We start from the raw sequence: 13735 nt of genomic DNA, 5'->3' as shown, positions 1-13735 counted from the left end.
TCCAAATGGCCAACAGACATATGAAAAAATGCTCAACATCACTCAGCATCCGGGAAATGCAAATCAAAACCACATTGAGATACCATCTAACCCCAGTTAGGATGGCTAAAATCCAAAAGACTCTGAACGATAAATGCTGGCGAGGCTGCGGAGAAAAAGGAACTCTCATACATTGTTGGTGGGACTGCAAAATGGTGCAGCCTCTATGGAAAATGGTATGGAGGTTCCTTAAACAATTGAAAATAGATCTACCATACGACCCAGCCATCCCAGTGTTGGGAATATACCCAGAGGAATGGAAATCATCAAGTCGATGGTATACCTGTTCCCCAATGTTCATCGCAGTACTCTTTACAATAGCCAAGAGTTGGAACCAGCCCAAATGCCCATCATCAGATGAGTGGATACGGAAAATGTGGTACATCTACACAATGGAATACTACTCAGCTATAAAAACGAATGAAATACTGCCATTTGCAACAACATGGATGGACCTCGAGAGAATTATATTAAGTGAAACAAGTCAGGCACAGAAAGAGAAATACCACATGTTCTCACTTATTGGTGGGAGCTAAAAATTAATATATAAATTCACACACACACATACACACATACACACACAAACCAGGGGGGGGGGAAGAAGATATAACAACCACAATTATTTGAAGTTGATACAACAAACAAACAGAAAGGACATGGTTGGGGGGGAGGGGGGGAGGGAGAAGGGAGGGAGGTTTTGGTGATGGGGAGCATTAATCAGCTACAATGTATATTGACAAAATAAAATTAAAAAAAAAAATAAATAAAAAAAAAAAAATAAAATAATAATAATAAAAAAAAAATAAAATAAACAGTACCTCAATAAATATTTATGTAAACAAATTGCTAATTACCTTTAGTTATGTAAAGAAAGATCATCTGATGATAAGCAGCTCTTGCCTGATCCAGTGAATGCCAATCAAGATAAGAGATTAGACTGCAGCAGGAGAGAATTAGAAAAAAATTTCTAAAAATTGGAGCTACAAGAAATTAGCATACTTTTCCAAGGATTATTTCAAAATTTTCTTTCCTGGGGATCATGAAGAAAAGAGAAAACTTTGTTTTTAACAGCAAGATGCAAGAAAATTAACTACAAGGCCTATCTATCTAGATTGATTGAAGGGCATATGACTAGAACCAGAAAGTCTGATAATATACTTAAGGCAAAAGGTGGTAATAGGTCCTGAACCTGTATGGCAGTAGTAAGGGCCAAAGAGGAAACATGAAATAATTTGAAGAGAAAAAGAAGTTAAGAAAAATAGTAATTTTAATAAGTAGATTTGTATTTTTGCTAATGTTTATTGTTTTCCTCCTCTCACTCATTCTGGTTTCTTGCTCAGGATATTTTGCTGTCCCTTGCTTGTTCTGCCTGCCCAAGGTCTTCCTCTCATTTGTTTACTCACTCACCTACTCAATCCATTTATTGAGACAGTCATTGTGTTAGATTCTGGTAACAGTATCAGTGAAGAAGATAGATGAGGTACTGCAAGAAGTTCAGAGTGAAGTAGAAGAGACAGCAGAGAAGACACAAAAGAACTATAAAGCAAGTAGGCTTACAATATAATAAGGAAACTACAGGGCACTAGAGAAGAACACAGGAGGGGAACTTTGCTCAGATTTGGAAGGGGACAGAAAGCTTCCCAGAGGAAATGTGGGATAAGTAGGAGTTATCTAAGCTTTGGAAGAGATGGGAAATCAACATTTTGGGAAAGAAGAAACTATTTGCAAATTGAAAGCTTCATTTAGCTGCTGCACCAAATTCAAGGTGGAATTAGCAGATGTAAAACTAAAGGTAAGCAGAAGCCAGATTGTAAACAATTTTGAAAAGCTAAGCCTTTATCCAAGAGTAATAAGGAGCTATTAAAGACTTAAAGTCATTAAAGGAATATGATATGTTTAGATTTGCACTTTAGAAGACTAAAAATGTTTATATAAAGAGGCATTAAAAAAAATCATAAAGATTTTTGGTTTGGACAACTAGGTGGTCCTGATGTCATTCCTTGAGATACGGGAAGAAGATTGAGATTATAAATTTAGTTTTGGTCATGTTAAGTACGAGATACTTGTGGAACATCCAAGAAGAGATCTACAATAGATGATTAGACATAAAAGTCTGAAGTTTAGGGAAAATATATGGGCTGGAGTTACAGATTTGGTTTACTTGAAAGCCTTGCGAGTAGATAATCTTGCTCAAGCACAATACAGAGTGTGAAGGTAAGAGCTAAGAGAGAACTCTGCATAACACTGATATTTAATGACTTGGCCATTAAAAAAAGGAGCCTTCTAAGAAGCTGGAGAAAAAGCAAACAGTTTACAAGGAGAAAAAAAATATTACGGAAAATAATTATTTCAAGAAAGAGGGAGTAATTTTTTAAAAAAGGTACCCAACATTGACCTGCCTTTCTTCAGGCTTTTCCCTCCTCTTATACCTTTACAATAGTCCTGTATGCATCCATTTTCCTAAAACTCTGCTATCAGAGGTGACTGCCATATTAGGAGGATTAATGGATTCCAAAAGCTTAATTGGTTACCCCAACCAGTTAATAGATTTTCATTAAAACAGGTATTTTTTTGAGATAATGCCTTCACTCTAAAGAATAATGGTAATAATAGTAATACTAGTAGTAATAATAACAAATCAGCAGCTAATATTTATTGAGTGATTACTTTGTACCAAGCATTACATTGTTTAATCTTTTCAACTACCCATGAGGTACTCTTATTATCCTCATTATAAAGATGACAGAATTGAGACACAGAGATACTGAGCACTTGTCCAAGTTCTCACAGCTAGTAAGTAGAGAAACAAAGACTTGAACGTATGTAGTTTTAACCCTAGAGAACATGTTCTTTTACAAGACGAGCCAGAGAGAGCAGGTGTTTGAAGCCTGTAGATTTTTCATTGTATCTCAAAATATACTAAAAATGTAAATACTTGCTCTGCTTATATGTAAGCCTGAATTTGGGCAGTACATCAAATTTAGAGGGTACAAGCTTGTTACATCAAAAATCTTATGTAACCGAAAATTATTGCTTCCTTAAATAAGAATGAAAGCTCAGGACCTATAATATTTAAAATGCTAAGGGATTTTAATAGACTGAGTCTATCATTTCAGGTAATATTCATTAAACTGGATGGTAGGGTGCTAGGTTCCTTAAGAATATTTAAATTCACATTAAAATGGTGCTGGCAAAAACTGAATATCTGACATTTATGTATGGGTATTAAAATACATGAATAAAGAGGAGATACAAGATAAGAGGAATCATAAATAAAAAGTTTTTCAGTATATTATAATTTAAAATCTTACTATTCCTGAAACCTTTGCTTGGAGTGTTAAGATCATTTGGGGGGGAACCTAAACCTCATAAAGTTCAATTGACTAGGATAAGACTACGGAAATTTTACATATGAAGTATAAAAAGCAAAGTGTTGAAGGACGTCAGGAGCTTCAGTTAAACTACTTTATCTAAAATTTTTCTTTTAATAGTTCTAGTAAGAATTTTTAATGAATGATATTTATCTTATCTATGTCTCATTAAACCCTGTTCTATTATATAATGAATGTTTTCAATAAAATAGTAATATCTTCAAGTAAACATGTCTTTAAGATAAGATCATTTAAAAATTAAAAGCCCATTAGAAACTAGGGATGAACGTTCTAGTCTTCGAGAACTGGCAAAAAAGAATTGGCATAAAAGAGTTCCTTGAAAAGGACGGCAATGCTAAGTCAGTTTCAAAATAGAGCCATGGGAAATCCCTTACTTCAGTAGCAACTCAACTGAATCATTATTCTACTTTTTTGAAACTGAAGTAATAAAATCTCTTAATTCGTTAAAAGGGGAAAGTCAGTTTGGTTTTTATATAGCTAAAAACTCGAAGCTTCTGTTTTACGTATTTTATATCTTGTTCAAATAAGAATCACATATGAGAATCTCCAGAGAATACAAAGCAAGATGGACAACTAGAGGTGTCTGGTGCTTGGCCTCTCCCAGCCCCTCACTCAAAGAAACCAAAACAACAAATAAACAACTATATCTTGACCAGAATGACTGAAGAAATATGTTGCAGAACACCAGGGGAGTAACGAAGTACTTGTGGAACAAGTAAGACCTGAATAGCACCATAGACAGTAGAGCAAAACATCCTGCCTCTGCCTCTCTCACCCTGCTTGGGGCAGGGCGGAGAGAAAGTAAGCTGGAAAAACCCCATCTGTTTCCACTGCTGCCACAAACGCCAGCAATCCCTGTCACAGGAGTCCCCCAATCCTCACAGAAGCTGGGAGTTTCTGCAGTTGCATGACCTCACAGTAGAAGCCCAGGTAGAGCAACCCCAGCCTTTTGACCTAAGTGGCTATGAAAGAGCACCATCTTGAAACTGAACTTGCTACTGGAGTGCATCCTACCTTGGGGCCAATAGAAACTGACTCCCTCTATCCAGAGGTCCCAACTTCATTCTATCATGTTTACATGGGTGCCAGCAGGACCATGACCCCAACTGCCTGGAGCCTAGGCCAGACAGAAAGACCATGACCCCAGTGACTGAATCCACTCAGCAGCCCCTACCTCCCCAGGAGAACAGGTAGATCTGCTCAGCAGGAAAGCCACCAATAAGCAAAGTCTACCTCATTTGCATGCATCTGCCCTGCACAAGCTGCTGGCCTGCTGAGCCCACATGTGCCCATGCCAACCTGATAGACAGTCCTACAGTAGCTCCACTTCGGCCTGCAGCCCTCCAGAGCTGCTAGACCTGCTGTACCAGTGTACACTTGCTCCCTGACTGAAAGCACTCAGGCAGCAGCTTTGCTTCTCCATGGCAGGCCTCTACAGAGCTGCTGGGCCAGGCTGCACCCTTGCAGGCTTGCTCCAGGCTCGACTGCTGACCTGGTGGCCCTCTGCAGAACTGCTGGGCCCTGCTGCAGTGGTGCTATGGCTACCACTTGCCTGACAGTGGATCAAGCAGTGGCACTGCCTCCACCCGATGGGCCTCTACAGAGCTGCTGGTCCCTGATGGTGCATCAGCCCTGCTATGAGCTCAACAATGGGTTTTGAACATGTTTTGATCATTGTTTGCTTTTTTTGGGGATTAACTTAATGAAGCCTTTCCTTGACAGAGAACGACTCTAACAGCAAAAATGACTTGATTTTGTATTCCTAACCTGGGGAATTCTGACCTTTCTCTGTAGTAACAGAGGTACCCATTTTACTTGGCTTATTATTAAACAGTTTTACAAAGTCCTGCCACTTACTGAGAAACATCACTGTCTAGATCACCACCAGTCTTCAGGAAATGAAGAGAGAACAAACGTTAATTCTGAAAATCAAATTAGCAAAATTCTCAGAGACTCTTAACTACTACGGCCCAAGGTATTGAATTTAATGCCAATGACATTGAATCCTTCTGGGGTTCATCAACTTTCCTGTAAGAATTAGTAACAGGCAGGCCAGCCCTGTTCCTAGATGAATCTCAAATTCTAAATTCTACATTCTAAATTGTACACTATTGCAAGCAGACATGGCCAAATATTGCAAGGAATTCATGCATTACATCCAGTCTTATCATCAATGGATATGAGGAGACTTTGCTCAACAATATCCTTAACAACCCTTGCATGTCCTCAAATCCAGAGAAAGACAGCTGGAGAAGACATCAGAGAAAGACAACTCTGGAACCCCACTGGAAAGATCCTTATCAGGTATTGTTAGCAATTAGCACAGCAGTACAACTCCTAAGGTTTGATCTTTGGATTCATTTTTCTCAATTAAAGAGGCATAATCCATTCTTGAATTTATGGAAGACCTCAAGCTGAGGATTTTTAGAAATCCTCTAGAAGCAGACAGTCTTCTGAAAGCGACAACTTCCACTCAAGACCTCTGACCACACGAGAGAGAGATCTTCCACCTAAGATCCATAGAATACAAAGACTGATCGCCACACTCTAATTGCATTCTTCGGTGCTTTATTTTTGTTATTTTCTTCTCTCTTCCCCCTTATTTAAGACTTCTTATAACTGTTATCTATATTACCCTCTTTGAATACTTAATCATTCATTGGTATAGCTAATATCTTGTTATTTATTTGCAATCTTGCTAAAGCATACAACCAAAATTATTTTGTATATATTTTTGTACATGTTTTTCTTTGATAGCCACCCAGATTCCCTTGGTTCCACTTCCTTGTAATGAATCAGTTAGTTTCCTGGGTAACTGGACTCTACTACTAGGTGACTTTTCGGATGACAACTCCATAATAGGTCAGAGAGAAATCCAAAACCCCTATAAGGTCAACCCTGGGAGAGGAGGTTCTTATCTCCACTGAAACAATATTCAGGAACTTTATGTGAGAACTAGTTTTTGTAACCAACTTTTAACAGAAATAGAACTTATTAGAGAACTAGGAAACAATGGTGTATTATCTGGAGGCTATCTCACTTTTACAGACCCTACAAGTAAAACATACTACTTCTCTTTTGTTTTAGATATACTTAATGATCACAATACTGCATATTTTTGTTTGGTAACAAATTTTGATGAGCAGCATCAAAATGTTATAAAATATTTGACAAACTCATAAGGGTATCTTGGCCTGAAACAGAACATTGGTTGGCTCCCAGTGACTGATATTGGATTTGTGGTACAAAAGTCTGCTGGCTACTACCTACAAACTGGACAGGAATTTGTTATCTTGGTAAATTGATGCTCGTGTCTTTCGGAGATCCCTGGACATCATCTGGAGTCCATTTTAGCCTATTAGTTTCTCTTCTAAGAGAAGAAATCCTTAGATAACTTTCCTTTTATTATTTTCTTTTTTTATAAAAGGAGCAAAAGTGGGCCTTGATTTACGAATCAAAATCCTGACCACTCAAGGGAAATTCTGGATTGCTTTTTTCTCTCCTTATGTTTCTTTACTTTGTGTTTTAAAAGAGATCTAGAAATTCTACATGCTAAGATTCAGTTAGACAACGACACCAAAGCTAAAGAATTCCTCACCTGAAAGTTTCATGAGATTAGAAAGGCAGTGTTTCTTGGTGGGAGCTAAAAATTAATATATAAATTCACACACACACACACACACACACACACACACACACACACACAAAAAAAAAACCGGGGGGGGGGGGGGGGGGGAGAAGATATAACAACCACAATTACTTGAAGTTGATACGACAAGCAAACAGAAAGGACATTGTTGGGGGGGTGGGGGGAGGGAGAAGGGAGGGAGGTTTTGGTGATGGGGAGCAATAATCAGCCACAATGTATATCGACAAAATAAAATTAAAAAAAAAAAAAAAAAAAAAAAAAGAAAGGCAGTGTTTCAGCTGCTATAGATATAATATTAATCTTTCAAGGAATAATATATGCTGCTTCGGGGTAATAATGTTGTTCTTACATCCCTGTAGATGTCTCTGGGATCTTTGATATTACTAAAAAGATCCAAGAAACAAAGAAACTATATGTAAAATTAAGTATTTTGGTTAGTAATCCTATATCTTCTTTTATAGGGTGCCCAGATTAGAGATGGGATCTATTCTCTTGGCTAAATTTGGATACTCTTGCCTAAGAAAAGGATTATAAACTTTGATAATAATCTTTCTCACATGTGTAACATGGCTCAGATGTGTGATCTTCACAGTCTTAAATGCTGCTGTACAGCTGATCTCATCAAATGATTCAATAATTGATCATCCAACAACAACTAGAAAAGGGGAAAACCTGACACTTTGACATTTTCCCCTAGATAACTGATATACTATTGTGTGATATCTCAGCTAGGGGTGAAGGTCTGGATTGATTACTCCTCCAGATGTCATACCTATCTTTTGGCTTAGGCTGAAGAATGACCACAAGGGGAACATGGATACCTGAAACAATCTATAATTTTGTAGCTTACCACCTTCATTAGCATAACTATTCCACTATCTTTATCAATACAACTTTACTGTTAGAAAACTCTTCCCTTGAAGATAAAAGTTGTAAATAACTTCATTGCTCATTCAGAAACTTCTGGAAAGAGCCATCAACTCTTAAATAGGAAGTATCAAAAGACAATTTACACGCAAAGACTCCGAGAAACCCTTGCCTTGCTATGTCCATCAATCCTAAATGATTATATTACAATCTTTATCAAATTCTAATCAAGCCCCACATTAAAAGATCTGCTGCAGGCCAAACTGCAAAATCTCATAAATATCCTGACTTTGCTCTTTCCTTTCTGAGACTGACTCTGAGACTAAGATTTTGTTGAAGTGGCATTCTCCTACACTGTAGAAGAATAAACTCAGCTTTGTTATCAATGGGTTGTTTTGATAACATTTTTAAGGAGCCAAAGGAAAGTTATCTCTTCCTTTAACAAAGTTAGCAAAGTTACCTCTTCTTTGGACAATTCTAGATAAGCTCTACTAAGTTTTAATCTTATTTCTCTAGGATCCACTGCTCTTTGTTGACACATGTTTATACATGTTAAAAAAGAAGGTTTTAAAGTTTTCTTTATGTTGGTTACATTTTGGAAATGTTTTCCTTGAGGATAGTGAATTCACTAAATAAGAGAAAAATAATCAAAGTGGAAGGAATAAGTAGTATACAAGAAGATTAGCCACCTTGATTGGGGGAAATTCAGAGATGTCCCAAGGAATCATACTTGTACTGAGTTTTGAAGGATAAGTCGGAGTTTTTCTAGGAAAAACAAGTAAACGAATAGCTTGTGGGGGGTGGGGGATTAAAAAGAATAGAGGCAGAATATAGCACTGAAAGAATGGGTAATAAGTTCTGTAGCATGTAATTCATGGCAAAGGAAAAAAAAAGGGATATAAAAATAGTCTAAATAAGCAATGGGGTATGAAAGTAGAAATTCAGAGGTAGAATAGCTCACCTCTGAAAGGGTCCTGGATATGTCCACGGGCATGAGTATGAGTTATGAAAGTGATATTGAGAGGAAAGACCATAAACTTTTAAAAGTCACAAATTATGAAGCTATGATGTTGGATGGGCTTTCTGTAGAGATCTAAATGGTTATAATGGCCATCTACATGACTATTTCATCCTAAGAAAACATGATCCGAAAAACCTGGGCCATTCATGATATCCGTCCAAAGTGATTAACAGCCAACAAGCCAGTAAGAGCATAACTGAAATGAAAGACAGTCCTAACAACACAAAGATCCATAGTAGACATGAAAGGAGGTTCAGAGGAATCTGTTCTCAATAAGAAATTATTTTTATTCCTAATCACCATAATCACTATCAGTGACTCATCATCATTTCAGGATCAACAATATGGAAATTATACAGTAATGATCATAAAATGTAATTATTTAGGTTCATTTATCTTTACTGTTTTATTTTAGTGAACATTCGATCATCACTTCTTCAACCCTTAAGTATCTCAACCTCAGATCGTAGTGAGGGTTTATAGGATTTTACAACTCTTATTACTGAACAGCCTGACTCAGATTCACATGTCTGTCAAATGTTGTGGAAACTCATGAAAGTATACATGTTAAACATGCCTGTTTGCATTTACTTTTTATATAATTCTAATCTAAAGGTCTTGGGAAAACAATTTCAGTGTGCTCTTTTTTTACAGCTAAGATAACAGATTTACAACTCAGAAATGGGAAAAGTTTCCACTAAAGAAAATAAAGCATGGATTTTTACCTGTTTGAAGTTCTTCAATTACTCTTTGTTTTTATTTTTTTAAATTTTTAAAAAAAATTTTATTATGTCGATATACATTGTGGCTGATTATTGTTGCCCATCACCATTACCTCCTTCCCTCCTCCCTCCCCCACAACAATGTCCTTTGTTTGCTTGTTGTATCAACTTCAAGTAATTGTGGTTGTTATGTCTTCTTCCCCCCCTCCCCGGTTTTTTTTTTTTTTTTGTGTGTGTGTGTGTGTAATTACTCTTTGATTGTTAAATAATACTGACATTCTCCTGAAAATATAAATCATCCCATTTACTAAAACTTCAGAAACATTTCCTCTGGTATGGGTATCCAGTAGACCCATTTCAGTATGGTTCACTTATACTTCCTCTCTTTATAAAGATCAGGAAGAAGAAGGAATAATGTCATTAAGGTATTAAGTGATGGAGTATAATAATAAAATAATTATCATTTATACAGCTGTTTTCTTTTAGTATCCCGTTATTTTTAAGGTGCAACTTTCAATGTGATATCATTTCAAGGGTACAGGTGAGGAAAAGCTATGTACAGTTCCTTTTCAGCAGATAAGAAAATAAATAACACACGAAGTTAAATGATTTCCAAGTTAATGCTATTAGTGATCAAATCAAAAAATAAAATTAAGGATTCTTCATTCTTGGTTCAGGGTGCTATGTTCTAAAACATGCTGCCTGTAGCTACATAAGATCTTTCAGGAATTCATACTCACCAAATTATTATGATATGCCCTCCCAGGAGTCACATAGTCTTTTAAAAAAAAGTTAGCCTCCTTTAATGGATTTACATTATTATTATTTTCAGTTAGTTTGTTTTCAAATAATTTTTTGACAGTGTGGCAATTAAAGAGAGTCTCATCTAGAGTCACAGAGGAGCTCATTCCTACCCTACTAGGAGTATACCAAAGTTCTGCTGTCAGCTTGCAAAAACAATTGGATTAAGGAAATATTCATCAATATATTGATACCAACTAATATTTTTAGCAGGTTAAGGCCCTAATATTAATAGTGTTGATATAAATTTGCCCCATTGCTCTTCTTCATTCTTTTATCAAAATGTCATTTTTAGCTCCACTTTCTGTTGAACTACAAACTCTAGTTCAGGAGCCCACCCAAAATGATGAAATACTTACTGGCTCTGAGAATGTTCTCCTTGCTGCTGCACCTGGACTGGACCTGCAGAGAGAGCATAAACTCAGTAATGTAGGGCTTACAACATGCATAGCCAGATATGCATATTCAATGGGCAAGCTCCTGAGGTCTAGGAGTAAAGGCTTTATATATTTCAGATGCCATAACATGTTAGTAAAAATTTGTTACATTTGTTCCGTGTATTTTTTATTTATCTTTTCTTTACTTTGAAAAAAGAACTGATTTCCAGAGAAAAATTGGGGGTGCAATACTGTAAATTGAACAGAGATAAAACCAAAGGCAATTTTTTATTCATGGGTATTTGAAATCAACATATGAAAAAAATTAAAGTTATCGCATATTCAGTTGTGAATATAGACTCTTAATTTTAAGGTATTTAGCATATCTTTTGACTAGGATAGTAATGAAATTCAAGTAATAAAGTCGTAATCAAATATTCTATCATAGTCATTTTTGGTATATATAAGTTACAAAGAGAGAAATCCTCACATACAACTTTTACCTTTGATTCTAAAAACTTCTGATAATAATTTATTGTAATTATAATATTGGTTATGAAAGATGCTTTGGTTGGAAACAATATAATTGAACTCATTTATTTATCAGTTCTTAGGTGTATAGATATAACTTATCAATTATAAACCTTTATGGTTTGAGTCAAATATTTAGGTCAAAGTGGAACATTCTTTTAAATGTTGCAAAACTGTTATATTCAAGGGCCATGTTGAATGGCAATAACACTGTTACTAATTTCAGAGGAAAATGTATTTAAGCTACACACCTCTTCTTCCCACTCCGCAGCAGCTTGCCCCAAATGGAAATATACACAACAAATTAATTTCTATAGCTAAACACAATCTACTATTGTAATGAAACAATTTATGAAAGGAATGTTGCAACTTAGGGTGGGTTATGGTTATCCTTCCCTGAAAAAAACAACTGTTAATGTTTAAAGAAACAACAACAACAAAAATAGTCACACACACACACACACACACACACACACACACACACACACACACACACACACACACACACACACACACACACACACACACACACACACACACACACACACACACACACACACACACACACACACACACACACACACACACACACACACACACACACACACACACACACACACACCCAAAGGGGGGGAAAAGAAAAATAAATCCAGGTGTTAAAATTATTCTCTTTTGGCCCAGACTGTTTAACCTAATTTTAAATATACTAGAATGAAGAAGCTCATTTGGAAAATAATATTCTTACATTCTTTTACTCAGAAGTCTTACCTAAGAACAATTCTGGACCAAATGGGAAAGAAATTAATGACTGCTTAAAGAAAACAACAAAGGGAAGAAGACACAAGAGTGAGAAAAAGAAAAGGAAAAGAGAAGAAGTTTGAGGGAGTAAATCTAGACAATAGAAAAGAAAGTATGGGCTTATAGAAGGGAGTAATTTGTATATGGAGAATGTTCTGCTATTTCTAATTGAAAATTCATACCAAGAAGGTAAGAATAACTAATGAACTTGCTGCAAAATAAATGAGCAAGTTGGCATACTATGGAATGAAAATATGTGTAACTATACCACCACAGCTTTAAAGGAGAAAAGAAAGACACACTAATAGACAAATTAATAAAGAGAGAAAGTACATTTTAAAAGGTGATTCAAAAAACACAAGAGAAAGCTAAAAGAGTGAGAGAAAAATCTGGGAAATAGAAGGAAAAGAAAGGGGAAAATGTTGAAAGACAAAAACAGAGTTCAAAGAAGTCAAATGGAAGTCAAGAAAGTCTTCAACAAGATGTAGAAACAGAAGGAGCTCAAAACCATAGCGCAAAGCAACGTTTGCGAATGGAAAGTAGCTCCTTTGAACAGTAATAATTACTCTTAAGTCGTAGCCTCTATTCCTCCAGAGTTCATCTTTAAGCCCTTCCAATCTAGAGTGGAGCTAGTGTATAGATAGAAACAAGAGATTTACAATGAACAGAGCAGTTCAGATGAGTAAGTAGTTCAAATTATCTCATAAAATGTTCCAACAGATTTATATATCTATTATATACATTACATAATGTATATAATAGAAATGGTGAAGAACTAGTTTGCTTTACCAAAGAAACCAAATCAAATCATAACATCAACAAGACACCCTAGGTGGCTTAAAAAATTAACAAAAAAATCATTCATAATGAACTTAATAAAGAAACCCAAGTGGTGCTTTGTGGCATCTCAATTTAGAGTTATGTATTTCAAATAGCTTTGGAGGAGAAATTTGGATAATGAAAACAATTCAATTCCCTGAATCTGAGCATTTAATTATCAAGGTTCACAAAGTGCCAACAGAAATATAACTGATATTTTCCCATTTATGTTACATTGGCTATTTGAACCAGATTTGGGGGGGATAATCACTTTTAAAATCAATGATTATAAGAATTTCTTTAATAATTTTGAATACACACACACACACCCCACTGAGAAAAATAAGTTTTTAAAAACTTTGCTTACTATTTATGAATGTAGCAAATGACCATACCTCTTGCACTATGAAACTAGTCATCTTTATAATATTTTACTTTATTTTATAAAATCTCAATGTGAAGATTTTACCTAACTCATAACGTAATGGAATTTACTTGAAAAGATAAAAATGAGAAACAACTATTACTCTTGTTCTCACACATATGGACTAAAAAGAAGATAACACATATCTGTCTCAAGTTTTCTGGTTTGTTGTCTTTTTCTTATCTTACCCTGGCTTTATTCAATGGGAAAAAAAGGAAAGTCTGAAAAACAAAATAAATCTGAGATTTTGACCTAACATCAAATTTGTCAGAGATTAAAAATGAAGGGCATGGTA

At 35.7% G+C, this 13735-nt stretch overlaps 1 protein-coding gene across 4 annotated transcripts in view; it reads right to left on the bottom strand.

Moving 5' to 3' along the window:
• GPHN (gephyrin) overlaps positions 1-13735 on the bottom strand; it is a 562178-nt gene that overhangs the window by 155436 nt on the left and 393007 nt on the right. For all 4 annotated transcript variants that reach the window (XM_063088486.1, XM_063088482.1, XM_063088484.1 and 1 more), the window contains one exon: positions 10851-10893. In XM_063088486.1, coding sequence (XP_062944556.1) covers positions 10851-10893 — 43 coding nt within the window. The remainder of the gene's footprint in view (positions 1-10850; positions 10894-13735) is intronic.

The sequence above is a fragment of the Cynocephalus volans genome, chromosome 3 (assembly GCF_027409185.1).
Source record: "Cynocephalus volans isolate mCynVol1 chromosome 3, mCynVol1.pri, whole genome shotgun sequence".
NCBI lineage: Eukaryota > Metazoa > Chordata > Mammalia > Dermoptera > Cynocephalidae > Cynocephalus > Cynocephalus volans.
The sequence above is the reverse complement of the archived record's forward strand: the minus strand, read 5'-3'. Positions and strand labels throughout refer to the sequence as shown.